At 37.1% G+C, this 14575-nt stretch overlaps 1 protein-coding gene across 1 annotated transcript; it reads right to left on the bottom strand.

Annotated features, from left to right (window-relative positions):
- Positions 1-1682: 1682 nt before the first annotated feature.
- LOC115985986 lies at positions 1683-4310 on the bottom strand. Its single transcript, XM_031108860.1, has 3 exons — positions 3608-4310; positions 2050-3017; positions 1683-1805 (listed from the first exon to the last, which is right to left on the bottom strand). Exons 1-3 carry the CDS (start codon positions 4308-4310, stop codon positions 1683-1685), a joined length of 1794 nt encoding a protein of 597 aa, XP_030964720.1.
- Between the last annotated feature and the right edge of the window lie 10265 nt (positions 4311-14575).

Here is a 14575-nt window from a genome sequence, read left to right as displayed (position 1 = left end):
TGGAGACGAGGATTCAAAAGGTGAATGCTGACTGCAAAAAATGGGCTGGGGCTGCTACAAAAGTTAAGGAGGAAGTCATTGAGCATAATAAGCTAATCGAGGAGCTAAAGACTGATGCCCTGGAGAAGGATACCCGTATAGACCATTTGCAAAAAATGAAAAATGAGCTAAGTGCTCGTCTCTCCAAGGCAAAAGAGGATGTTGTGGCTGAATTCAAGTCGTCCAAAGTGTATATGGACACCTTGGATCGTAACTATGCAGTTGGTTTTGAGGATTTCAAAATGGACGGTATTGAGAACTTCCCTGAAGTTGACTTTAGCTCAATCAAACTTAACCTTGCTACTGCCACCAACTCTCATATTCAGACCAGCTCTGATGACGTCAATGTGGAGGACGATGCCAGCACTCAGCCAATTCAAGACGACTCCAATGCCAATGCTCCCTCTGCTTAAGGACGAGACCTTTACACAGCAATCTTTCTTTGTTTTCTTTTTATTTAGTTTTTGTTTGGTCCTTTGTTTTAGGACCTTCTTATGTAACCAGAATACACTAACCTCGTCCATGGTTTTAGGACAGGTTCTTCCTTTTTTTTTTTTTTAAACAATCATTTCAGTTTTTTGGACAAAACAAGGGTTTTTAGACGTGGGACGTCCACCCTTTGAATGAATGAAGTTTCATTTTCTTTGCATGAACGAGTGCTGCTATGCTATTTAATTTAACTCCAGCTTTGGCTCGTCCATGGTGAAAATATATATTCTTCATATTATGTTGGTCTAACTCGTCTTTGCAGGTAGTATTTTTATCCAGCTTTATTCATCTTAAGACTTACAAGCTGATTTTACATACCATCCAATTTATTTTGCCTAACTTTTTCTCTCGTCCAGAGTTTGGATTGTTTCAGTTGGCTTTTGATTTTCGCCCTTAACTTGGACGAAAATACCATTTAAGACTTTTCCTCATCCATGTGTTGGACGAGTGTATCTACGGTTTTTTCCTTGTTTTACTCAGGAAAATTTAGACGTTACATCTCTGCGTCCAGAGAATTTACTCGTCTTGAATCTTTTAATTCCCTTGTGGATTGGCTTGGACGAAAATATCATGGAGATGTAAAATTCACACAACATTTTATATATAACATAAATATTGTTTACAGATAAGGCACATACATACTGATGCCTTTTTATTTAACAAGTACAAACTTCATAACTTCGTCCATAACCATGACACAACCATAATAAATAATAAGGTAGTAGTTTCAAGCTTCCAACACAAACAACATTAAACATAAGTAGAACAATTAAACATAAGTAGAACGTAAGTAGACAGACAAGGTCCAAACTCATCCATAGGTTCACTTTAACTGATAGTACCTTCTCAGGTGCTCCACATTCCAAGGATGTTCCAGCTTTCTCCCGTCCAAGGCCTCCAGGTAGTAGGATCCTTGCCTTTTACAGTTAATAACTCTATAGGATCCTTCCCAATTTGGGCCCAACTTCCCATGTGCTGGGTTTTTGGTTAACAAAGAGACCTTTCTCAGGACGAGGTCTCCTATGTTGAAACGCCTTGGCTTCACCGTCGCATCATACTGCCTAGCCATGAGGTTCTTGTATTTCTCTGCCCTCTATTTTACGTCTACCCTTACCTCGTATATTAAATCGAGGTTCAGACGGAGTTGCTCTTCATTATCCTTGTCTTAATACATCATCACCCTGTGATTGACCATGTGTACTTTTGCAGGTATAACTGCGTTGCTTCCATAGGCTGGCTTGAAAAGAGTCTCCCCTATAGGGGTTCTCACTGTGGTCCTGTACGCCCATAAAACTCCTGGTAATTCATCTGGCCATACTCTCTTTGCCCCTCAAGCCGAGTCTTGATGATTTTCAATAAGGATCGGTTTGCAACTTCAGCTTGGCCATTGGCTTGGGGATGTGCAAGCAAGGAATAATGGTTTTGAATTCCAAAGTGTAAACAAAATTCTCTGAAGAGTGCATTGTCAAATTGTCGTCCGTTGTCAGACACCAATACCTTCGGCACTCCAAATCTACATACAATGTTCTTCCATACGAAATTTTTCACATTCTGTTGTGTGATATTTGCTAATGGTTCAGTTTCCACCCATTTGGTGAAATAATCGATACCCACCACTAGAAACTTCATCTGCCTTGTACCCAGAAGGAAGGGATCCAAAATGTCTAGTCCCCATTGTGCAAAGGGCCACGGTGCCACCATCGGGGTGAGGTATTCTGACGGTTGTCTGGGGACATTACTAAACTGTTGGCACTGGTCGCAAACCTTAACGTACGCTTTAGCATTAGCTTGCATGTTTGGCCAGTAATACCCTGCGCAAACAACCTTGTGGACAAGTGATCTGGCTCCTGAATAATTGCCATATGCTCCTTCGTGAACTTCTCTCAATACATAGTTTGCTTTGTCCGAAGCTAAGCACCTAAGATAAGGTTGAGAAAAACCCCTCTTGTATAGCACTTCATTCATAAGGACGTATCTAGCCGATCTCACCCTCAACTTCCTGGCTTCGTCCTTCTCTTCTGGTAGTCGTCCGTCTTTTAAGTATGATATAATCGGGGCCATCCAATTTCCTCTGTTGTCCACTTGTTGTACTTCCGGGACATCTATACTTGGCATATACTGAACTTCATCAGATTCGTCCACTGGTTCATTTGCTGAGGCTTCTTTTGCTATGTCATCAGCTTCCACGTTCTCCTCCGTTGGGATTTGATCGAAGTCAGCTTTTTCAAATCCTTTCACAAGGCGCATCACCCTACTAAGGTATTTCTTCATCCGTTCTTCCTTCGCTTCATACATCCCATTTACTTGCCCCATGATCAATTGGGAATCCCCCAGGATGAGTATGGACTTGGCTTCCATAGACTTAGCCAATTCTAGCCCTTTGAGAAGGACTTCATACTCGACTTCATTAATAGTCGCTTGGTACTGTAGATGGACTTTATGTTTTAGTTTGTCTCCTTCTGGGGATTGTAAGACCACACCGATTCCACCTACATGCCATGTAAACGAACCATCCACATTGATGACTCATCTCTTACTGTCTTCTGTCTCATCATGACTTGGGGTAAACTCCGCAATGAAATCTGCTAGTGCTTGAACTTTTATGGCATGCCTCGATTGATAACTAATGTCAAACTTGCTAAGCTCTACAGCCCACTAGATTAATCGTCCTGCAGCTTCCAGTCTATTCATTGCCTTCTTGAGCGGATGATCTGTCATGACATTAATGACATGTGTTTGGAAATAATGCCTCAGCTTCCTAGAAGCGGTGATCAATGCGAAGGCTAATTTTTCCATTTGTGGATACCGTCCTTCCGCTCCCCTCAATGCCTTGCTCGTATAATACACAGGTCTTTGCACTCTATCTTCTTCTCTTATCAATGCTAAGCTCACGGCATGCGGGGTTACTGCTAGGTATAAATATAACTCCTCTCCTACCACTGACGGACTTAGTAGCAGTGCCATGGTAAGGTATGCCTTCAAATCTTCGAAAGCTTTCTGACACTCGTCGGTCCATTCGAATGCTTTTTTAAGAACCTTAAAAAATGGCAAACATTTTTCAGTGGCTTTAGAGACAAACCTGTTGAGTGCGGCAACTCGTCCAATAACGGATTAGATTTCTTTGGTATTACTTGAATTTTATCAGGATTCACTTCAATTCTCCTGTGGGAGACCATAAAGCCAAGGAATTTCCCTGATGATACCCCAAAAGCACATTTGCTAGGATTCAGCTTCATGTGACACTGTCTCAGTGTGTCAAATGTTTCCTGCAGGTCGTCCAGATGCCTTCCCTCGTCCTGACTCTTCACTAGCATGTCATCTACATAGACTTCTACATTCTGCCCAATCTGTGGACAAAACATGTGGTTGACCAACCTCTGATATGTCGCCCCTGCGTTCCTTAAGCCAAATGGCATCACCTCATAGCAGAATAAGCCTTGGCTGGTGACAAAGCATGTCTTCTCTTGGTCTGCCTCGTCCATCCTTATCTGATTGTATCCAGAAAATGCATCCATGAAGTTAAGCAACTTGTGGCCCGCAGTTGAGTCTACCAACTGGTCAATGCGTGGTAGCGGATAACTATCCTTGGGACAAGCCTTGTTCAAGACAGTGAAATCTACGCACATTCTCCATTTGTCATTCACCTTTTTGACCATCACTACATTGGCCAACCAATCCGGGTAGTATACTTCCCGAATAAACTTCGCCACCATCAGCTTTTGAACCTCGTCTTTGATTGCACCATCTCTCTCAGGGGCAAACGCCCTCTTCTTTTGTCGCATAGGCTTGGAGGAAGGACATACATTCAAACGGTGGGTAATGACACTAGGGTCTATACCTGGCATGTCCTCATGACTCCAAGCAAACACATCAATATTTTTCTTCAAAAACTAGACGAGGTTCTTCTTAAGCTTCTCTTCTAGATCTACTCTGACCCTGGTACACCTCTCAGGGTTATCTTCATCCAAGGAAATATCTTCCAATGTTTCGATAGGCTCTGCTACAACTCTCTTTTCTTCAATATTCATGGCTTGAACTTATTCGTCCATGGCCAACATGGCCAGGTAACATTCTCTTGCTGCTAGTTGGTCCCTTTGTACCTGCCCTACTCTATGTTCTGTTAGAAACTTGACTGATAGGTGGTAAGTATAAGTAACAGTCTTCCAACTATTCAAAGTTGGTCTTCCAATTATGGCGTTATAGGAGGATGGACAATCTACGACAAGGAAGTTCACATCCTTGGTGATTTGTCGTGGGTATGCCCCCACTACCACGGATAAAGAAATAGTACCCACGGGTTGCACCTTCATTCCACCAAAACCTACTAGGAGGGAGTTTACGGAATAGAGTTGATCTCGTCCTAGCCTCATCTGCTGAAAAGCTGGATAATATAAAATGTCTGCCGAGCTTCCGTTGTCCACAAGCACTCTTCTAGTTATGTAGTCAGCAATTAATAATGAGATGATGAGAGCATCATCATGGGGGTGATGAATTCTCTCAGCATCTTCGTCCGTGAAGGTAATTGCTTGCTCGTCCGTGGACCTTGCTCTTGGTGACCGTCCAGAAAGTTGGACGCTCTGTACTACCTTCAAGTATGCTTTCTTGGACTTGGACGACTGGCCAGTTGAACTTCCCCTTATAATGACTCTTATTTCTCCGAGTGGTGGTCGTGATGATTCTTCCATCTTCCCTTTCTGTTTCTCGTCCTTATGGTCTCATCCAAGGAAACTCCTCAACTTCCCTTACCTTATAAGATTTTCAATTTGTTACTTTAAATCGAAACACTCGTCTGTATCATGACCATGATCCCTATGGAAGTGACAATACTTTTTCCTATTGCGCTTATTGGGATCTCCCTTCATTTTCTTTGGCCATTTTAAGGAAGGATCATCCTTGATCTGCATAAGGACCTGCTCAAGTGGGACGTTCAAAGGGGTATATTGCTGATTCCGTGTTGAAGGGTCTGGCCTCCTATTATCTCGATCTTTCCTATCTTCCGTCCGTCCCTTCTTTGGACGAGGGCCTTGTCCAGGATGGCGACTGGGATTTGTGTCTACTCTTTCAGACCTCTTTCTCTTCTTAGCAATGATTGCATCTTCTGCATTCATAAAATTTTAAGCCGAATGGACAAGTTCGGCCATGGACTGGAGTTCTTTTTCATAAAGTTTATGTATAAACAAATCCGAATTCACCCCATTATGGAAGGCCGCCAATAGAAGCTTATCATCTGCTTCGTCCACACTCAGGGTTTCTCTGTTGAAACGGGTAATGAATGACCGAAGGCTCTCGTTCTCCCCCTGCTCTATGGTCAACAAGCTGGACGAGGAACGCTTGTGTCTTTGTCCCCCAATGAAATTGTTAACGAACAACTTGCTTAACTCTTCAAAAGAACTTACTGAATTCGGGGGTATTTTACTAAACTAAACTCGCGTCGGACCCTTAAGGGTGGTAGGGAAGGCTCTACACATTTTCTCGTTAGGCACCACTTGAAGATGCATGGTGGTCTTGAAAGTGGCTATGTGATCAAACGGGTCGCGTGTTCCATCATACGAATCCAAAGAAGGCAACTTGAACTTTGATGGTAGAGGGTGACCGTTGATGGAAGCCGTGAAGGGGGAATCAGTTCTGTGAATCAAATCTTCTATCAGATTCGCCCTTCTCATATTCTCTTTCATTTCCTCCATGACCTTCTTCATTTGGTCCATTTCTTCTTTCAAGTGTGGTACCGTTCGTGAAGTGGTGCCTCTGAACTGACTTTCGATTTCAGTATTCTCTCTATCGCCATGACTCTGCATTTGTCCTCCTTCTTCACGTTCTTCGCGTGTTTGCCTCCTCATATTAATCTCCATTCTTAACTCTTGGTTTTTGTGAGTCAACTCCGCCATAGCGTCTGCCATAGTAACCATAAATATGAACATAAACATTAACATGTGCATGTATGTTGCAAACTCCCGATCTACTTCATGCTTTCCTCCACAAGGTTAGTTCAAATCTAAAGGATGATTTTCAAACTTATTTCAAATAAACGAAGAATTTCTACCTATGGACAGCTTTAGGTACAGCATAGGGGGTTCAAACGAACCCCTTGAGCTAGCCCCCCCCAAAAAAAAAAATCATATATAATTCTTTTTTTTTTTACCCTCCTAAAATAAAAATTAAAAATCCTAGTCCTAAAAATTTTGTAATTCTAGCTAAAACAAGGTTGAATATGATATTCTTAATAATATCTTTATCTTTTTAAACACAATAAAACCTAAAAATAAACCAATTTGATCTAAAATCTATGGATAAAAAAATAGTAATCCTAAAAAAAAAAGTAGAAATGTGTTCATCTTAAACCTTTGAAATGGCTCATTTAGATCTTAACAAATTTGAAATAATCATTAGATGAAAGTTTATTGTATTTAGATCTCGCTTGCAATTCACTTATCAACATAATTAATATTTTTATTGTATTTAGATGCAATAGAATGGTTTCCAAGATTTAAACTTAATAAGAATAATTAGTATTTCTATTTTATTAAGAAATAATATACCATATGAAACTATAGTTTACCTTTTATGAGAAATGTTATGTCCATAATATTTTCACAACAAATTCTAAGTGACAAATTGTTACTGATCGTTATTGATAAAAAAAAAAATAAGTAATTTCAGTAATGAGTCTAAATTAGAGCCAATAATAACATATCACATAAGATTTGTTGTGGAAGTATTGTGGATGTAGAACTTCTCATATTTTGTTCCCTTGCTAGTATGTACTATGAGTAAATTTGTAATAAGAAAACCATGTAAATTGCAAGATTCATTTTTATCTACTTATTGATCCTCCTAGAAAAAATCCTAGAGCCACCACTGTTTCTAACCAAAAAAAAAAAAAGGAATGACAAGGACTTAAAATATACTAGGTCCAGTGGTTGAGTCAGGAATACGTTTTATAAAACTTTTACAACAAATTTTAAACGATAGATTGTTATTGACTGTTGTTATTGGATAAATTACAAATGAATAATTCTAGTATCATGTAGAAAACTACAATTATTGTTATAACTATCTTACATAACAAATTATGATTGATTATCTATCACTTTCCCATAAACCTAGCACATTTGTTTTTTCAATTCTAGTCACAATCTACACATAAACAATTGTGACAAAAATTTATAATTTTTTTATGTGATTTGTGATCTTATAATTTTTTTATATGCACACATAAATAGGAGACAATCACATAAACTGGGTGTCCCCGACTCACCGTTATCAAAGTACGAAACAATCACAAATCACTATTTTCAAATTTAAATTAAAAAAAAAAATCTATTAGAAAATTAAATCAAGAATAAAATACTATAGCAAATTTTTAAAGTAAAAAATAATAATATAACTTAAATTGCCTACAAGTAGGGCTGTAATCGGTTCGGTTCGGTCGGTTTTTTTCTATCTAGCCAACCGAAACCGAAATTTTCGGTTTTTAGAAGTCTCATCCGAAACCGACCGAAATAGTTGAAAAACTGTCGGTTTCGGATTGTTTCAGTTTCGGTTGGTTTTTCGGTCGGTTTCGGTTCCTTAACATTTATTTTCTAAGAAGGCAAACAAAGAAAAAAAAACAAACCCAGAATATAAAAAAGAGAGAATAAATTGAAAAAATAAACAACAAAGCACATGGGTTTTTTCAAAACCTTAACTTTCTTTGCATATAAAAATTGAAAAAATAGCATTTTTTTTTAACACGAAAAAATAGCATTGATTCAATATTAAACAAACCCAGAATGGCAGAATATAAAAAAGAGAGAAGAAATTGAAAAAATAAACAACCAAGCACATGGGTTTTTTCAAAACCCTAACTTTCTTTGCACATAAAAATTGAAAAAATAGCATTGATTCAATATTAAACAAACCCAAAATGGCAGAATATAAAAAAGAGAGAGGAAACTATGGAGAAACTAAAGAGAGAGAGGGGGTCACCGTGAATATGAAAAGATTAGCCGGCGTGTGGAGACCAGCGTGTGGAGGCCGTGGAGGCTGGTGCAGGAAGGCCGATGTGTGGAGGCATGGAGCGATGAGAGGAGGAGGGGCTGAGGGCTGAACTCTTTGAAAGACAGAAAAAAAATTTTGAGAGAAAGAGTTGAGGAAGGGGGCGGCTGAACTGAAGAAAAGAAAAGAAAAGAATAAAAGATGGGAGGGGTATTTCCGTCTTTATGTCATGCCCTAGGGTTTTAAAAAATTAAATAGCAAAAAAACACAAGCCCCCACGCGAAGGCTCGAACCTGGGATCACTAGCAAAACTACAACGTCGCATACCACTAAGCCACTAATCAGACACGTAACAGAGTTACCTAAATATATATATATTCGGTCGGTTCGGTTCGGTTTCGGATGAAAAAATCCAACACCGAAACCAAAACCGAAAATTTCGGTTTTTAAAAAATGAAACCGAAACCGAACCGAACCGAAACCGAACCGAAAATTTGGCAACGGTTCGGTCGGTTTCAGTCGGTTTGTTCGGTTCGTCGGTTTTTTGCACACCCCTACCTACAAGATAGACACCAATGCACAAATTTCAAGACTAGTCATGATCATCAAATATATTACCCGAAGAGAGAGATAAAGGAATCAATATTCAATACAGTTCTACTTTTACAAAGGTCAAAGGGAGATACCGGCCTACTTGTGCAGAGCTAGTCCTAGATTAGTAGATCGTCAACTGGAGGCAATAGCAAATGACATTGGGCGAATATGGGTAGCGAGCCATATTTTTTTTTGTGTTTGTGGGGGGGGGGTTGGGGGTGGGGTGGTGATATTGCTTATACATTCTCTTTATACATTCTCTAACTCATTCTATCCAACTCACCATTAATTCAACCCAATTTTGAATGTTCGTTCCCACCTTACCACAAAAAAACTAATCCGAAATGTCAAGTTGGATTCGTTGGTAAGATATTTGAATGCACACCTTATTCAAAATCCATGGATCATTGCCAAGCATTTATTCCAAAGTACTAGAATATTATATTTCGAATCCCTAGCGATGTGGTAAATTCAAATTTAACAATTTAAGAGTTAACTATCAAAAAAAAAAAAAAAAAGCAATTTAAGAGTTAGGGTTAACAGTTTCTAACCTTTCACAATTTATGTCCTTGCAGATTTGAAATATCAAATATCACACGTACAAATCAAGATTTTAGTAGTGAAATCAACTTATGATTTTCTTATGCCCTTTCAATTTGAACATTTTTTCCCTCAAATCTCTAAGTATTTTGTGCATGAAAAGCTAAGTGCCAATTCAGTGACAAGCTATTTAGCTTGTCTAAATGAAATTCTATTGGAACGTATTCATTGAGGTTCTCCATCTTGGAAAATCATTATAATAAAGTTGAACTTTGAATGAAACGCTACTATAGACCTATTTTTTAAAACGCCACTATAGATATGCCTATAGCAGCGTTTATAGAAAATGCCACTAAAAAAAAACGCCACTATAGGTCCTTGTAAGACCGTATTATTGTTTTAATCCTCAACGTTTGAAAGCAAAAAGGAGTCTTGTTCTCAGGCCTTAATTATTGTGGTTGATTACAAGAAGGGAAATGTTTAAATAATTGATAATGTATTTACATCATTTTTTTTTTTTTTTTGGTGGAAATTATACTTTGTCCACTTGTAATTTGCCTAAAAAAACTTTATCTACTTGTGGTTAAAAAATTAGCACTTTAACTACTTGAGGTTAACTCCGTTTGTCTCTCGTTATCCATCTAAGTTAAAAACATAAGTAAATTTCTATTTTTGCTACCCTTTTATGTCTCTCTTATTTCAAAACATAAAAAACTAAAAAATTAAGGGAAAAAAGAAGATCTAAAAGCTATGTTTAGTAAAAATTAAAACCTAACTTTTACATCTTTTCTTCATGTATCAACTTTTAGATCTTCTAATTTAACACATTAAAAACTGAAATTATTACACCACCAGTACAGCCTGATCAACCCTCCCCCAATTTCAAACGTTTCTACACTTGTTCTTGTTCTTGTTTCTCTTTCCTCTCCATCTCCTATCCTATGGCTGATGGCCTGGCTATATATATGTGTGTGTGTGTTACACCTAGAAGAACAACCGCGCATGCATATGGGACAATTAATTTGATACAAAATACATTTGAGAAAAGAAATGAAAAGGCAGAATAAAATTGAACCAAAACAAAATATAAAAGGGATTAGAAGTAGAACGAAGAACACAAGCGGGATGCTCATTTTCTGATGATGCTATTTTCCTTATTTACCCTTGATTGAAACCCATAATAACTAACGTACCATTTGACGAACTTCCTCAACCCAGTGGCTAAGTCTGTAGTGGGTTTGTACAATTGTACCCAAAAATCTGTGAATACCAATCTGGGCATCTTGATCACATGCTTCTTGGCTTTTATGTTAATCTAAAAGTTGATAGTCAGGTTTTAATTTTTACCAAACCTACCTTTATTTTTTAGTTTTTTTATGTTTGAGAGAAGAAAGACATAAAATGGTAATAAAAATACAAATGTACTCCTGTTTCTAATAGAGGCGGGTAACGGAAGACAAACGGAGCTAATCTCAGATGGATAATGTGCCAATTTTTAAAAACCGCAAGTAAGCAAAATGTTTTTTAAGCAAACCATAGGTGGACAAAGAGTATTTTTTTTTTTTTTTTGATCAGATGTATTTACATCACTTGGATAGAAGGTTTGTAGTAGAAATAATTAATTGCCATTATGTGTGGGTACATTTTCGGACTATGTATTTTTTTAAGTCTTGAGTAAACATAGTGAAGGTCTTGGTGGAAAATGATATATTACGTGTTTTTGGCTATAGAAAATGTATATTGGAAGCTTCAAGTGAATTAAAAGTCATTATATAAATGAATCATTTTGGTTCTATTAATAAGTTGAACAAAATGTTGAGGCACTGTTTCCCTTTCTTTGTAAGATGGGTGTGGTTAAATGAAAATATCTTCTTGGTAGACTACTGCATAGTGAAAAACTATGACTCAGAAATTATTTGTGTTGGGCATCCATAGGGAATATTTTTGATTCATTGCATCATCGAGTATAATTTGGTGGTTTCCGTACAGGAATTTATTCTTATGAATACCAGTAGGTTTATTTGATTTCTCTTTCCATGTTAATGAATCGTTTATTATTAAATAATATTTTTATACCCATTCATGATTACGGAATAGGACTGAGGTTTGTGTTCATGAACCCAACTGAGATTATATGTTTTAATGAATGTTAAAAGATAATTGTCCACCATGGTTTTCAGATCAGGAATGGACTGTACAGTTTGACCGGGTTAAACGTATAAGAAAACATAGAGCTAGGAAAGAGAGAAATTGATAACAAGCTAGAGAGAAGATCAAGATTGAAGAAATTTTCTGTTAATTGCATTAAATAAGAACTATGAATACAAGAGGTGTTTATATACCAAAACAACCACCAAACTAGATAACTAACAACTAACTAATCCCACATTATACGGATCTACTTATTTACAACCAATCAGTACATTACACGTGTCTACATATACATTACATTGTAAACTACAAGTCGTATCAGTCATGACTGTCGTATATCAAGCCCAAATGCTAATCTTCCATCAATCTGTTCTGATGCTCTGCCTCTCTGCCTGAAACAACTTTTCCAACTACACTTCATCTTCATTAGCTTAAGCCACTCGTATTTTCTTTCTTCTTCTGTTTGTGTTCTTTGCAGTCAACATTATTTTGATAAACCGTAGACCTCTTTTAAATGCGATTCTTTTAACTCTTAAGAATCTTTCTATACCAAAAAAGCATGAAGCCATTCGAATCACAGTCCAATTGCACAACTCTGAGAACCGTGACCAGTTCTCATGGTTTAAATGATTCTTTTAACTAGTATGTCATTTTATTAAATTCCAGCCGAAATTCAAGATTTAGTCGATACAAAACAAAACATAGTCTTCTCAACCAAAAAAAAAAAGTGCACAACGAAGCTGGAGCAGACAAAATTGGAGAGAGAATGGATGAGAGAAACATCACTGTCAGAAAATTAGGAAGAGAAGAGTTAAAGAGAACTAACACCTGAGAGTTCCTCTTTTTTTTTGGATAGTTCCTAATCCCAATATGACAGGGAATCCTGGGCTTCCAAGGATGGATGGTTGATTGTTGGTTAGACTGGGTCTAGTTCTCCACAGCCTATTGAAGTCATTATATATTTTTGGTCACTCCACTCTAACAATGCCAATGCAAGTCCAATATATACATACATTTTTTTAGCTCTGAGCAGGAATGCTAAATTAAATAACGTCATGTTCATTTATGTTTTTGTTTATTATTTTAATATTATTTTTTTAGCATTGAATAAGTGAAATCCGTTTTCCTTTTTTCAAAGTTTTTTTTTTTTTTCTTTTTTCCTATTCTACAGTTGTTTTGATAAAAACTCACTGACGAGAGGGAGGGAAGGGACATGGTTGGTAAGGAGTCCAGATTTTTTTTAAACGAAAATATTAAAGATCTGATAAATTTTACCATTAAAAAAACTAAAAATTAACATGATAATAATATAATAAATAATGCCACTAAAACAGTAATATAATGAATGAATGTTTGAATTATGTTCTCGAGATTGAATTAATTTATAAAGTTTATTTGTAATATTTCTATTATCACTACATTTATGAACAAATTTAGTTGGAAATTTTTCATTTTAAACCCTTATAGTTTTAAAAATAACAAATTAAACTTTGAAGTTTAAAAGTACAAAAATAAATAAATCTTATAGTTTCAAAAATAACATATTATATTTCTGTGGATATTTCAGAGGTAAAGGACAAAGGCCAATAGGTCCCCGTCTCTATATATTTTTCTGTGTTTGCTACAAGTCTTCTCAACATCCTTGAAGAAAAGAACAACGGAATGTGAAATCTTTCCTAATTAAAAAAAAATATATATATATCATATTATAGATAAAGAACATATTGATATTAATTAGCTACCTTTTATATACTTGGGAGTTCCTCTAATATCAGGTAAACTGAGTTTTGAAATGTGCAGAGACCGCTCATTGAAAATATCCCCGCTATAATAAATTTCATAGACAAGGAAAAGACAATCAGTTTGAAATGCTCTCTCTTTCTTTTTCAACTCTTCTCAGTTGGGTTGCCATTGACATCTGGTTCTAACCGTAAGAACTTTAATATGCTTATAACAAATAGTGCTTCGCCAACATATGTGGATGGTGCCCCCCCTCAAATTATCTTTATATTATATTACTACTAACGTTATTTGTAGGAAATGTTCGTAAATAACTTTTGAGTACAAATCATATCTCCGTGGAAAAAATGAGACTTTGAATGTGATAATCATGCACCTATTTTTCTCTCCACTCTTCTTGGATAATAAAATATTTTACATTACGCAATAATTCTTTTTGCCTTTTACTAATTTTGACTGTGGTGATTTAATTATGATTTGTTCATTACTCATAACCGGTATGTTAACTGTTAAGCTGTTAGAGCATTAGCATTGGGGAATGCTAATGCCATATCTAAGGGAAATTTGGCATTTGCAACCTCAAAATCATCTACATCAGAGAATTGTAAAGGCAACTATTGCAAATTTTTTTGCAATACTGCTACAGTGCAATTCTAAAGATAGAATTGCACTGTAGCAGTATTGTAAAAAAAAAAAAAATTTATCTCTACTCTCTCATCTCTCATCTTTGTCTCTCATTTCAGTCCTCTCTCCCTCACTCCCACTCTGTCTCTCCGTCTCCCACTCCATGTTTCTCCCCATCAAACCTTATCAAACTCAAAAAACCCCATCAAACTCCACTCCCACACCCACACCTTCCCCCCGCCGCCGCCCCAATTACAACCCCAATCGCATCTCGACATAGCCCGGCAGCTCGCCAAGCTTGGCGTCGACATAATCGAGGCCAGCTTCCTCGTCGCCTCCAACGACGATTTCGAGGCCATGAAGACCATTGCCAAGGAGGTTGGCAATGCTGTCGATGCCGATGGGTACCTTCCGATCATCTGTG

Source organism: Quercus lobata, chromosome 4 (genome assembly GCF_001633185.2).
Source record: "Quercus lobata isolate SW786 chromosome 4, ValleyOak3.0 Primary Assembly, whole genome shotgun sequence".
Taxonomy (NCBI): Eukaryota; Viridiplantae; Streptophyta; class Magnoliopsida; order Fagales; family Fagaceae; genus Quercus; species Quercus lobata.
Note: the sequence above shows the minus strand (reverse complement) of the source record. Positions and strands in the feature narration are given on the sequence as shown.

Excerpts from the sequence above, each read along its gene's own strand:
- LOC115985986 (XM_031108860.1), bottom strand. The coding sequence starts at position 4,310 with ATGCGACAAAAGAAGAGGGCGTTTGCCCCTGAGAGAGATGGTGCAATC. Across the intron at positions 3,018-3,607 it reads CGAGTTGCCGCACTCAACAG|GTGGAATCGGTGTGGTCTTA; the intron begins GTTTGTCTCTAA and ends CATGGCATGTAG. Across the intron at positions 1,806-2,049 it reads ATTTCGTATGGAAGAACATT|GACCACAGTGAGAACCCCTA; the intron begins GTATGTAGATTT and ends ATGGGCGTACAG.